General features: G+C 42.4%; 2 protein-coding genes across 2 annotated transcripts in view; one reads left to right on the top strand and one right to left on the bottom strand.

Moving 5' to 3' along the window:
- The window catches only part of CUNH7orf50 (chromosome unknown C7orf50 homolog), a 60,743-nt gene that overhangs the window by 35,954 nt on the left and 11,264 nt on the right, over positions 1-13,525 (bottom strand). The window lies entirely within an intron of this gene.
- Positions 2,868-8,634, top strand: LOC120319274. The gene is made up of 2 exons (XM_039367952.1): positions 2,868-3,234; positions 7,497-8,634. Exon 2 carries the CDS (start codon positions 7,527-7,529, stop codon positions 8,544-8,546), a length of 1,020 nt encoding a protein of 339 aa, XP_039223886.1. The 5' UTR covers positions 2,868-3,234; positions 7,497-7,526; the 3' UTR covers positions 8,547-8,634.

The raw sequence follows: 13,525 nt of genomic DNA, 5'->3' as shown, positions 1-13,525 counted from the left end.
TATTTTCCAGAGCAGAATTTTGAGTGCGTTCCAAAGAGGTAACAAGTGGACAATTTTTGTACTATCAGCAAGAGATGCGATCAGAGGGAGGAGAGAGAGAAAATTGGAGGGGGATAAGATTTGAAATCTGTTCTCATAGGAACTTTTAGCACACATTTCTGCTGAAGCCTCTGAAGGATTCCAGCTATTTTTGTAAACAAAAAGTGTTTGCCATTACTCGCCGAACATATGAAACAGTCTACTGATGTAAAAAAGAGCATTTAAAAGAATTTATTAAATTATTTCCTAAGATTCAGATTTTATCACAGTTGAAGAATAAACTTCTCTAGCTCAATGAAAAGTACTGTATCTGGTCATACATAACAGAAATTCAGCACAGGAGTGCTGCTTTTAACAGTGTTATTTCAGAATAGTATTTTGTTTTTGTTTTTTTGTTTTTTTAAAAAAAGATTTATGATTTGTAGGTCTCCTTTTAACTGGGGAGGCAGTTATGTCAAATCAATAAACTGATAAATTGTTTATTCAGAGTCATCTTTGTCATTATTCCTCTCGATCTGACCATTTCAAGTGTTGCTTGGTCTTCCTGGATTTAAGTACAGCCTGTCCTTGATTTACAGCCACAATTGAGCACAGAATTTGTGTTGCTAACCGAGAAAGTTATTAAAGTGAGCTTTGCCCCGTTTTCCGATCACTAAACTGAGGGCAGGTGGCCCCCGGCGGGCGCAGAATAGATCCCACGTGACAAAAAGCATCTACAAAAGGGACCTAAAGCAAGATGGAGTGACAACCTCAGCAAATATGGCGGGCCCAACTGGCAAAACGCTACGGGTTGAAAATAAAACGTCATCCTGCAGTGGACGGACAAGGGCAAGGTTGATGAGGATGTAATAAACGTTCAGATGAGTTTGGAAAAGAATTGCAGCCAGGGAAGATTAGTCCTGATGAGCATAGCTCAGGGTTTATTTTTCCATAAATCCAACCTTTGTGTTTCCTGCTGGAAATTAGGACTCTGTTGTCGCAAGATTACCACATGGAACAGCACAGGCTTCATTGAGTATAAACATCCTGAGAACCAGATTTTATTTTTATTTTTTTTTAAAAGTACATATTCCCTGTTATGCATTCAATTCCAGGAAGAACAGCTATAAAAGCGGATATTCACACACACACATATACACACACACACATAGAGACACAGAAATAGCATCCCATCAGAGTTTCGTTTTCAGGAACTTCGTGTAACAAGCCAAAACATCAAGCCAAGGTTGATCTGGGTCATTTTTAATTAATGGGAGCCTGACGAAACCACAATTCCTGCTTCTATCTCATTGTGCAATGAGACAAACTGTGTTCAGCTAAAAAAAAAAAAATCATTTGCTTCTATTTGCTCACAAAGGAGAAAAGAAGTTGAGAGACCCAAAGATTCATTGCAGCCTGATCACCATAATCCAAAGCAACGTTTGCTGGGGATGATGGGATCTGTCATTCAGAACTCCAGGGCTCCTTGCAGAAGATTTTGTCCTCCGGACAATCTCAGCTAGGAAGCTAATGCAGGGAGGATGGAAAGAACTAAGCTGCAAACCGTATTTATTTATTCCTCTCCAGGAAAATAGAGCATTTTTTCCCAGTTTTTTCCAAAGCTTTTCAGAGTTGAAAGAGTTTAGTTCTCCCAAAGCACCCCCTTGTGGTTAACTGGCGCCCTCTTGTGGTTAACGCAAGGCAACACCACTGCCTTTATTCTACAATCATCCCCAAAGTTAACTGGCGTTTGCTGAGCTGGCCAGCTTAGCCCGGGCATGGCTCAAACAAGCAGAAAAGCTCATTTTCCAGCAGCAAAACGTCAGGGACAGACTGCTGAACAGGAAACTTTTTATGGCGGAGAGCACAAAGGAGGGAAAGCAGGGCTTATAGGAGATTTTTTTTTTTTTTTAGCTAAAGAAAAAGGCTTAACCGGTGAATCTGAATAAGTTTGAAGCTCTCTTAAGTTGCACCAAGATCAGAAGTCGAGCATCACTTAAAGGCAAATGGGGAATCTGGTCAGATTTTAGCCTATTTTCCTTCAACCCCTCGTGTGTCTCTGCAAACTAGCTCTACCCTTTTGTGCAAAAGAGGAAGGCAGAATCGGAGACTTGAGAATTACAAAAAGAGTCCATCAACCACTTTTTGAACAGCCTCGGGAGCCTCCGAAGCTGGAGCTCTCCACCAAGAGAAGAAGATCAGGGTTTGTTAGACAGGCACCCAAAAGGTCAAGCCAGTGGTGTAGCCAGAATTTAGTTTGTAGGCCAGGCGACTGTGATAAAACATAGAATAACAGACTTGGAGGGACCTTGGGGGTCTTCTAGTGCAACCCCTTGCTCAAGCAGGAGACCCTATACCATTCCAGACAATCTTTCTTGAAAACCTCCAATGATGAAGCACCCACAGGTTCTGGAGGCAAGTCGCTCCACTGGTTAATTGTTAAATTTCTCCTTAGTTCTAGGCTGGTTCTCTCCTTGGCAAGGTTCTGTTCGTTGCTTCTTGTCCTGCCCTCAGGGGCTTTGGAGAATAAGTTGCACTCCCCTTTTCTTTGTCAACCCCTCAAATATTGGAAGAGTTTCATTAGAAAGTGGCAACAGAGAGGCAGGATTGATAACAGGACAGCAAAGGGCAATGACATCGGAAAATTTGAAAAGAAAGAAAGAACATAAACATTTCGAAAGAAATTTGAAAATAAAGGGGCTTGTTTTCCTGATACTAGGTCCTCCAGACCTCTTGATCAACCAAAGACAAGGAATTTAGTAAATTCTTCAATACAAACCACTGTAGCGCTTCTGGTCCTGGAAAATGGAATTTCAAACATCGGAAAATAGAGAACATACATAAAGCGCTTTTTTCCTAAGAGAGAAGCCACTGGATGGCCTCACACGCTCAAAAATATATAGCTAAACACTACTTTTCTGTTCTGGAGCACCAAAATATCCCTCGGCTTAAGTCAACTTTAAAGTCACATGGTTGAGCCCTTTTCGCCCGCAATGGAGGCAACGTGTATGGTTTGAATTATGTGAAACCAAGCTCCTGTTCCTTAAAGAACTATAGGTTTTCTGTAAGCCTTACAGCTGGGTAATTGCAAACGTCACCAGCTCTACAGGAAGTAGCCCCGTGGAAATTATTTGCCGTTCAACAGCCGTTATCTTTCAATCTCACCATAAAGGAAGTTTTCGGTCTCTCGCATCTTCAGAGCTTTTTCCTTCACCGGTAAGTTATCGACTTTTTCAAATCAAATCAAATCTTTATTACGGTCCTGTATTTATCCCTTTTTCTACCCCATAAAAGCCCCAATGTATTGTGCAAGAAAACCACTTGCTATCCAGATGCTTCTCCTTTTTATAACACATTCAAAACAGAATTGTAAATATATGAAAATATATATCTGGAAAACGATGCTGTGAAAAAGCAAGAAGGTTTTTTCTCCAGGTCTGTCAGAATAATTTTGTAAAGTGTAAAGAAAGGGTTAGGTAGTTCCTGGGTGATCAAGAAGCCACATTTCAACCATTCAAAGAGGGAGAGAAGAGAAATAATCTTTTACTAAAATGAAATATTGATGTTTGGGGCATAAAGCAGGAACTACACCCAGCCCAGATCTCAAATGCAGTATTGTTGACGTTCTTTCATTATCTATTTCTAAATTAGTTTCTGTACCCTAAACTAAATTATTAGTGTAATAATTTCTATCTTTTTGCCTCTGTGAATCTTGGCCTTAAGTTTTCCTAAGAAAGATTAATCAAGCATCTACTACAGGGGTGTCCAATCTGTGAACTTCAACTCCCAGAATTCCACAACCTGTCATGCTGGCTGGATAATTCTGGGAGTTGAAGTCCACAAGCCTTAAAGTTGCCAAGATTGGACACCCCTGCTCTACTCCTAAGAATGATTAACACGTTTGCTCTGCTCACTTAAAACAATGTCAAGTAATCCTGAGCAGCTAGCAACAGATCTTTTGATTAGGCACAAAGTTGTTGGGGTGAATGCAACTTTTATTTTCTGTAGCAAAATGGGGCATGAAAAAGAGCTATTTATATAAAAAAACAGACTTAGTTCCTAAAATGATCGTTATTAGGCAGTCTTGTGATTTGGAAGGCTTGAAGTCATCAGTTCCAAAACTAGATCTTCTGATCTAAGTGTCTGGGGTAAACACGAATAAATCATTTCAGTCTTTTGGAGAGAGTTGCAAGGCAATATTTGTCATCCTTCTTGAGCGTTGCAGAGAACAGTCTGACTAACGGAATAACAGAATAACAGAGTTGGAAGGGACCTTGGAGGTCTTCTAGTCCAACCCCCTGCTCAGGCAGGAAACCCTATACCATTTCAGCCAAATGGTTGTCCAGTCTCTTCTTAAAAACTTCCAGTGTTGGAGCACCCACCGCTTCTGGAGGCAAGCAGTTCCACTGGTTAATTGTTCTAACTGTTAGTCTACATACATACAAACATCAGCTCTCAGTGTATGGAAAACAACAAAGTGATAAATCATAAGACACCAATAGGAGAAGGTAGTCAATATCCTTAGGCATAAGACAATGCTGTAGGAATTAGGTGTTTAGCAGAGTGATGGCATGGGGGGGGGAACTGTCTTTGTGTCTAGTTGTAGTTACCACAGTTGAGCAACACTGCCCTAAACTTTGAAGGCCAAAATCCCATAGGATGCATTCAAAGTCATAATTCATCTCTAATCAATAATCCTCAATTAAGTTTTCACATTCCACTCCTTTAATTAGCTTCCTGCACCTGGAGCAGCTTCTGACGTGCCTTCCTTTTCAAAGCCAGCAGTAGGGTGATGCCTCAAGAAGACGCAAAGAACCACAGAGGAATGCAAGGCGAGGAGGCGCCCCAGGGAGGGGTGGGAAGTGGAAAATTTTCTCCAGCTTTATATATTTTTTTGCAGCAGCCAGCTTTTCCGTTTGCAAACCAAAAAAAAAAAAATGCATGGCTTCCAGAATGAGTATGAAACCACAGTTCTAAGGTAGTGGATCCATCAAAGTGAACCGTTTCTCACTTTGAGAATAACTGGATTTTAAATCTGAGTTATTTTAAGAATAACTCAGCTGGGTTAGAAGGTCCACTTCCAACTCTGTTATTCTGTATTCCAAATGTACTGAGGGAAGTAAATATTTACGTTAGGATATCCAAGATGTTTCTTTGGGCTCATAAAATTCTGTACCTACATAAATGCAGCACAAACGGTGCCGGGGCATAAGCTAGCACTGTTATTCTGTGCTCATCAGATAAGGTGGATTCAGACTTAGGACCCCGTGATTGGTTTAATGACCTGGGTGACTCATTTAACAATTGTTATAAAAGCAGTTGTAACACTGAGTCCGTTCCTGTGGTGACACCACTGCAATGACTTACCACCAAAATTCTGGGCTCAAATGTGGCCGTTAAATTAAGGGTAATCTGGATTGCATGCCAGGGAACAAACTTAAAGAAACTCCTGTTTGAGATTTGGAGACGGATGCAGAAACTACTTTTTATGCAAGGTGAAAAACAAAAAATCAAAAGTGCAAAACTGACAAAAATCAGCTGTTCTCCAGGGAATAGAGCTTCTTCTTTGTAGTAAGGGTGGTTTCTGTTTTAATCTTGCATTGTCTTGGGTTCGGGTGTTTGGAGAAGCTGCTTTGAGCCTGATAAGACAGAACAGCCTGGGTATTGCAGCACAGCCCTCAGACGTGACCTCTCCCTGGCAGATTTTCAAAATAGGTTTTAGTTTTTATAAAAAAAAAGGCTGGCATGAAGCTTGGGCAGTTAGAACAGACAAGTAAAATAAGCTTTCGAGTACTTGGGAAAATACCACATGGCATTCAATACAAAATGCTCATCCTTATTGCAGCACAACGAACAAACAAACAAACCACAGCTAACATTGGCAACCCATTTGCTTCTCACAAAGGAGATGAATATCATCGTTGGGATGGTGATAGGGCACTTTTGGGGGGGGCTTATAAAATGAGACAGGCTGCATTTACTGTGGTCATTTGCTGCAGGAAAAAAAATGTGATTGAATCCTTTCATGTTTTTATTTGCTTAAAAGGAAATGTGATGCTTTTCCAGGGCAACAGAATCATGATGGGAACATATGATTGAGTCATTATACTTTTTTTTTTTTTTTTGCCAGTCTCACCTAAAGAAACCCTTAACTTTAGGAATTTATAACTGCTATCAGCCTAAATGCCCACGTATACCGTTAGCAACTAACAGTATAAGCAGATAAAAGCTAAATGACATTTAAAAGAAAAGTACTCGCAGTCTACAACAGTGGTTCTCAACCTGTGGGTCGGGACCCCATTTGGGGTCGAATGACCATTTCACGGGGGTCGCCAAACAACACAGTCCGCCATTTTTTTCCCCTTTTCCTTAGCTGTGCTACTCCCTTTTATTCTATTGGCTTTTGAAAGCCAATAGAATAGACTCTCTTGAATAGAGTCTAATTCTATTGGCTTTCAAAAGCCAATAGGAATTGTCCAGGCTGTCTCTGCCCTGCTGAGCCCGCCAAAAGTCCCATTCTGCAAATGGTGCTGCACCAGTTGAGTAGTCCTCGACTTACAACCGGTTGGGGGGTCGCGGCATTAAAAAGGTTGAGAACCACTGGTCTACAATGAGACCTGGGGCATGTTTAAAATCGTAAGGACCCAAAAGTAATGCTAAAATTCTTTTATTGTAAATTTGTATATATATATATTTTACTATTGTTCTGAAACGCCAATGGTCAACACGGAAACTCAGACAGATTACATGGCCTGGAAGGATAATATCCTATTTAAAGTATCTGTACCACTGGGATGTAAAGATCACAATGGCCCCCGGATGCTGCGACCGTCATAAATGTGAGTCGGTTGCCATGTATCTAAAATCTGATCATGTGATCAGAGGCATGTTGCAAGGGTCATTAAGTGTGAAAATGGGTCAAACGTCACTTTTTTCAGTGCTTTTTTCAAATGGTCACTAAATGGACTGTTGAAAGGCGAGGACTACCTGTAGGTCTAGGATGGTCACAGAAACAGAAAGAAAAAGGAAGAATAAATTTCCAGGATCCATGCCCCATTCCTACGAATGGCGCTCTGATGAGACTCTTTTAAATTTAAACACGAAACACAAAACATCAATCTTGAACCTGGAAATAGAATTTATATAAATTGCCTACAGCAAGGAAGGCGGAGCCAGCACTTCTCAACTTTAAGAGGCATGGACCAACTCCCAGAATTCCCCAGCCACATCTGGCTGGGGGATTCTGGGAGTTGAAGTCCACGCCTCTTAAACGTTGACCCAGCTGAGGAATACTGGCCTAGTCTATATATTTCTAAATAAACTTTCTCTTTTTTGGGGATATGGCCCATAACTCTACTGTCTTCATTTAGACTTCTTTAGAAATATACTGGACATTTTTCCTCCCGGTGTACAGACTTCCCTGGTTTATTGTGTGACTTCACCTCCTTTAAAAATATCCTCTTCTCTTCCCGTTTCAGCTCCTGCGGGGCCCACCGCCCTCCCTCAAAATGCTCCCGCATAACATGACCTGGATGAACTATCCAAGCCTGAGCAAAGATCCCTCCACCAACTTTAAAGAGATTATATTTGTCCAACAAGTCATATCAAGGTTCATGCACGTCTACATCGCTTTCTTTGTGCCAACGGGTTTATTAGCCGGCACGGCTATCCTGGGCATTTGCATCCAGAATTATCGGAGTCACATCCTGGACAAATTAGACATCCTGTTTTTTTCCCAGACGGTCAGCAATGTCTTCCTCATCCTTTTATCGCTCATGATCGCAGTGCGGCCGGCTTATCTTCAAGTGTCCTACTTGGCCTGTGGAACGCTGTCATTCTTTTTCAACCTGGGTTATTTCTCTTCTCAGTTCCTCCTCCTCGTAATCATTCTCAGCCTTTGGCTTAGCAGATGCCCTCCCCAAAATGCTCTGATCGGTAAGGCACACCAGAGCCCAAAGGTGTGTGTCGGTTTTGTCCTGGTGTGCAGTTTCTGCACTGCCTTGATGCTGAGTGCCCTGCTGGGCATCGAAAATTACCAGGAAGAAACGGCCTGCCAGCTGGATCCCTTGTTTGCCTGGCCTGAATATGAGATCATTAAATTTACCTTGGGGTTCTGTGCACCGTCGCTAGCGGAGCTACTGTTCTCTATCCTAGCATTTGTGAAAGAGACTCAGGCAGGCAGATATTCCTCCAGAAAAAACAGCCAGCCCCGTTTGCCAGTTCTGGCCATCACGGCAAGCATGTTGGCGTGCCGCCTGTTTTACAACATCCTGATCCTGGCCAGGACCAGCTTGAAGATCAAGGGAGAGGCAGGGACTGCTCAGAATGAGCTGATCATGAATATAGCCGAGGTGGTTTTGTTCTGCGAAAGCTGCACTAGTTTGGTGATCCTCCTCTTCCTGCACCCCCCTTACAGGACCACCCTGCTGAATACTCTTAAAAACCTCACAACAAGTTGCAGGAGGAGGGGTGGCAATCAGGCCCTTGAAATTCAAGAAAACCAAACTGGACTTTGTGAAATGCGCTGATGCGATGGGCCAAAATATTCAGCCTTTTGCAGAACTGCGCCTCAGTCGAGGTCAAGAAAAACAGAAACTGGATGTTCTCCTTGTTCGTCAGCTGCGGGGGGGGGGGGGGAGAGGATGTTTTTCTCAAGGGGGGGCATTTGGAGGACTACCACCCCCATAACTCAGCCCATGTCTTGTTACAGGCTGGTGTTTTGTTCCTACAGGCCTGATCGATGCAGCAGGCTGTGCAATTATGTGAACAAACAGGACTTTGGAAGAAAAAACTGCCCTCGCTTCATTTCTGTGTAATCAGGGGTTGGTTTTTTTGGGGGGGGGGGTGGTGGCATGTGAGCTTTTGAAATTTACAGAAGGGCTGTTTTGAGGATCAAGAAGGAAAGGTGAGCCTCAGAAAGAGAAAGGTGATTTCCTAAAAGTGACCACTTCTTTTAAAAACTTGTGACTGAGAAGAGTCAACCGCCACCAGGAACTCTAGATTCCCCCAGCCCATTAAAAACAGCCCTTTTCCTTTATTCAGGGAGTATTGATAATTTTGTTTAAATAAGTAAATACAGGTAGTTCTTAACTTTACAGCCGTCCATTTAGTTCAAAATTACAATGGCACTGAAAAAAAGTGACTTGTGACCGTTTTTCACACTTACGACGGTTGCGGCATCCCCAGGGTCAGGTGATCAAAATTCAGACCGTTGGCAACTGACTCATATTTATGACGGTCGCAGTGTAACCTTCTGACCAAAAAAATCAAGGGAGAAACCAGATTTACTTAACAACCATGTTGTGAGCTTAACAGCTGCAGTGATTCACTTAACAAGATGTGGCAAGAAAGGGGCAAAACTCGCTTCACAAATGTCTCACTTAGCAACATAAATTCTGGGCTCCGTTGCCGTCGTACGTCAAGCGCTGCCTGGAAATAAGTCTAAGGCAGCCTGTGAAAGCATCCAGCTTTTGAAATCTGAACAGGCAGAAAACCGGCCATCTTCAAAAAGACGTTGCGGCTTGGATGAGGTTTGGAGTCAAGAGCGTTGGAAAAGGAGCTAAAACTTAACCACACACTGCAAAAGGACACCAGTGTTTGCCAGCACAAGGCAACAGCTCGACAACTAGAAAATGTGGACTGCGGTGTCAACGGCAAAGGAAAAATCTTGTTTGCAGAGTGACAGGAGGAAAGACGTGGCCCTTGCAAAGAAATTGCAGGTCTCCTCGGGCTTGGAAATTCCGTTCTCTCGGTTGATGAGAACAGGCTGAGGTGCTGAATTGCTAAATTCTAGCCACAGGCTTGAGTGATGGGACGAAGAGCAGATGGAATAAGTGATGGAGAAAGGATGAGGCCCAGTAAAGGTGCCTAGGACCCCTTGATGGCTCTTCGGATGTTTAAAAAAATAGATGGGAAACAAGAAATTACACCAAGACTTATGGATAGAAAAACCCAAAGTTGATAAGGACGATCGTCCTTTCCTTTAATGAAGCAGGGCTCTCCAAACTGGGCTATTTTTAAGACTTGCGGACTTCAACTCCCAGAATTCCCCAGCCATCACGTACACAGCTGAAAATTCAACCACAGAATAAAGGGATCAAAACTGTTCTTTTTTTTACTACAAATAAACCTGGCTTCTATTTTTTCTTTCTCGTTTCTCTCCCTCCACTATGTACCTTAAATAGTTCAGTAAATATTACAGACCCAGTTGACACAGTCCTTAGTGCCAATCTGTCTACTATTAGAAAAACACACACACACACACACACACACACACACAGAGAGAGAGAGAGAGAGAGAGAGAGAGAGAGAGAGAGAGAGAGAGAGAGAGAGAGAATTCTCTCCTCCCATGGAAAGAAAAATAAAATAAAATTTGAATTTTGGTTGCAAAAAAAGACAGGAAAAGAGTCAGAATGAATCCTTTAAATTCCTAACCCTGTTAGGACTCTGGAGGGACCAATGCTTCTTTAAACGTTGGCTTTTCCACAAATTCTTTTGTCTGACATCTTTCCTTCGTCCCAGCTAAAATGCAATCCAAATAAATGCAAAAAGCTATCAATTCTCACGCAAGGGACGAGCTTAGGTCTGGGGTGTAGTGTGTGTGCAGGCCAGGAGGGGGCCTGGAGTGCTAAAAGCTCATCAGAAAAATATAATTTATTCAATTAGCAAAATCCTGCCTCTGCTTCTGAGATGTCGTGATGATTGAGGCAACCGGGTTAGAATTTTTGATATGCATAAAATAAAGACTAAGAAAAATTAACAGGGCAGGAATTAATACACTTTTGCTACCTTAGGATCCCATTTAGATTTAAGCTTCTGCCTCGCTTCTGCTTTGCTCTTCGTTCCCAACAAATGGCAAACAACGGGTTTCTGTGCATGCCAATATGACATGATTTTTCAGCGGTTACAAACACATCCAAATCATTTTTTTTTTAGCAAGCATTAACAGGATGTTAGAAACTTGGCGTTCACATATTTGTTTCGAGAAGGAAGAGAAGGAGAAGGAGAGGAGAAGGAGAAGAGAAGGAGAAAGAGAGCCTACAATTCAGCTTATTTTTCTTCCTGGGGCAATTTAACCCATGAGCTAAATTGAAAAAAAAAAATCCCTCATAAGATGAGTGAGAATTACTAGACTAAGTGCCGAGATAGCACACTGAGCTCACATTATCCCTTTACCTGGAGCCTCTGTCCTTTTAATATCCCATTTTTCCTGCAGATGTCTGGACCATAAATATCTGGGCAGCCAGGGCTTAAATTTCAGTGGGCCTGGAGATCAGCAAAGCAAGCCGGCTCTTGTGTTCCACACCCATCACTATTGCCAATTAGATGTCATTTTATATTGTAAAGCCCCATCAAATATACACTGATTAGTAAAAAGAAGAATGGGGAAAACTTTACTTTCTAACCAAAAACAATGTATGCCTTTAATATGCCTTAATTTTTGTCTTCTTAAAGGATTTTATTAGAAAGTAAAATGAGTTACAGGCAGTCCTCAACTTATGATCAAAAATGAGCACAAAATTTCCACTGCTAAGCCAGACAGCTAAGTGAGTGTTGCTCCATTTTACGACCTTCCTTGCCACAGCTATTAAAGTAATCCCTGCAGTTGTGAAGTTAGTAACCTGGTTGTTAAGTGATTCTGGCGTCCCCATTGACTTTGTTCGCCAGACGGTCCCAAAAGGGGATCACATGATCCCGGGACACTGCAATGGTCATAAACATGAGACAGTTGCCAACTGTCTGAATTTTGTGCACATGGGATGCTGTTACAGTTGTAAGTGTGAAAAATATGAAAGAGGTATGAAAGTTGGATATTTCAGTGTCCCTAAATGATGGTCCTTGAAGTCCTTCTGAAGCTTCTCCAGAATCAAAATAAGAATAAAATTTAACAGTACAAACTGTACTGACTATCAGGTCCTTTCCATTACTAATTTTTCTTCTACGACGGGTAGCAAGCCAAAATATTTTGGATGTGGCCACGGTTCAACTAGGATAGAAGTTCAGGTCCAACCTGCCAAGACAGTGTGTTGTAGAGTTATGTCCAGAATGTTAAAAAAAGGAACACAGCTTTCAGAGGGAAGCATTTCGTAGCAGGCTGAGGAGCAGGGAAAGGATTTCAAAAAAAGCAGGAATCTTCACACCACAGAATGGGGAACACTTAGCTTCCTTCATAATGGATACATATAATGGAAACTATACAGTGTTTTTATCAAAATAAACCCTCTTGAGGCACCTTAAAAGACTAACAAATGTAACATTGTGTAAGCTTTGATAGATCTTGGTCAACAAAAGCTGACACAATATACAACATTCATTGTATATACGGCTACTTCTCTGAAATCTGCATTAACCAACCAGGGGGGTGCCCAAGCTTGGCCCCTTTAAGACTGGTGGACTACAACTCCCAGAATTCCCTAGCCAGCATCAGCTGGGGAATTCTGGGAGTTGTAGTCCACCAGTCTTAAAGGGGCCAAGCTTGGATACCCGACACCCGAGTTAGACTATAGCCAGAAGATGAAAATTTTAATTTTTAATTGAAGCCTAAAGGGGGGAGATGGAAGGGGAGTGGGCTTCGTCCACAAATTGTGTAAATGTTGTCGTTCCTTAGACCAGTGGCTCTCAACCTTTTCTTCCCCACAGGCCCCCTTTAAATACCTCTTGTGGCCATGGACCAAGGCCACGGACCCCCAAGTCTTAGCTCAAGATTTAAATCATAACATTTTTTTCAAGTCTTCACAAAGACCCCCTTCCCACGATGACATCACGGACTCCCCAGGACTCCATGGACCACAGGTTGAGGACCAACGTCTTAAGACTAAAAAACTCACTTTTAAAACAGAGAAAAGGTAACTCTGAAGGATGCTGAGGCTTCCAATGGCATCTTCTATCATCCTTCCAAATGGTGCATTAGAATACGGGGTGCTTTTTCCCTCCCCCCCCTCAATCCTTCATCTGACTCTTGCTTATGAACCTGGAGATAAGAAATGCTAACGACAGCTTAAGGGGCACGACCTACCCAGGGGGATTTCGGTCTTTTTCTTTTAGCACCCCAAAGCTTCCCTTCCTTTTTGCACCCCAAGTTGCTTTTATAAGTCCCTTCAATTTTAGAGACAGTTTGCAAGGAGGGGTGCAATCCAGTTAAGTCAACGTAGGACGTCACAGCCACTAGAGCCAGCTTGCAAAAACAAAACAAAACAAGACCAGAAAGCCAGAAGAGGGCCTCTTTCTGGGGACAGCTCAGATTTGGCCGACCTTCACGGAACTCCAGAAGTGGTGCCATTCTAGATCCTCACCTGAGCTTCTACCTGTGCATGAACGGGATCATAGATGATAGACCCCTAGGGCTGGAAGGGACCTTGGAGGTCTTCTAGTCCAGCCCCTGCTCAAAGTAGACCTTGTACCATCCTGGTCAAATGGTTTCTCCAGTCTGCTTTTGAAAGCTTCCAGCGATGGAGCACTCACAACTCATCCCATGGATTAATTGTCCTCAGTGTCAGAAAATTTCTCC

The sequence above is a fragment of the Crotalus tigris genome, unplaced genomic scaffold (genome assembly GCF_016545835.1).
Source record: "Crotalus tigris isolate CLP2741 ecotype Arizona unplaced genomic scaffold, ASM1654583v1 scf7180000020608.1315917, whole genome shotgun sequence".
In the NCBI taxonomy this organism is placed as follows: Eukaryota; Metazoa; Chordata; class Lepidosauria; order Squamata; family Viperidae; genus Crotalus; species Crotalus tigris.
The sequence above is the reverse complement of the archived record's forward strand: the minus strand, read 5'-3'. Positions and strand labels throughout refer to the sequence as shown.

Coding starts and splice junctions, on each gene's coding strand:
- LOC120319274 (XM_039367952.1), top strand. CDS start 7,527: ATGCTCCCGCATAACATGACCTGGATGAACTATCCAAGCCTGAGCAAA.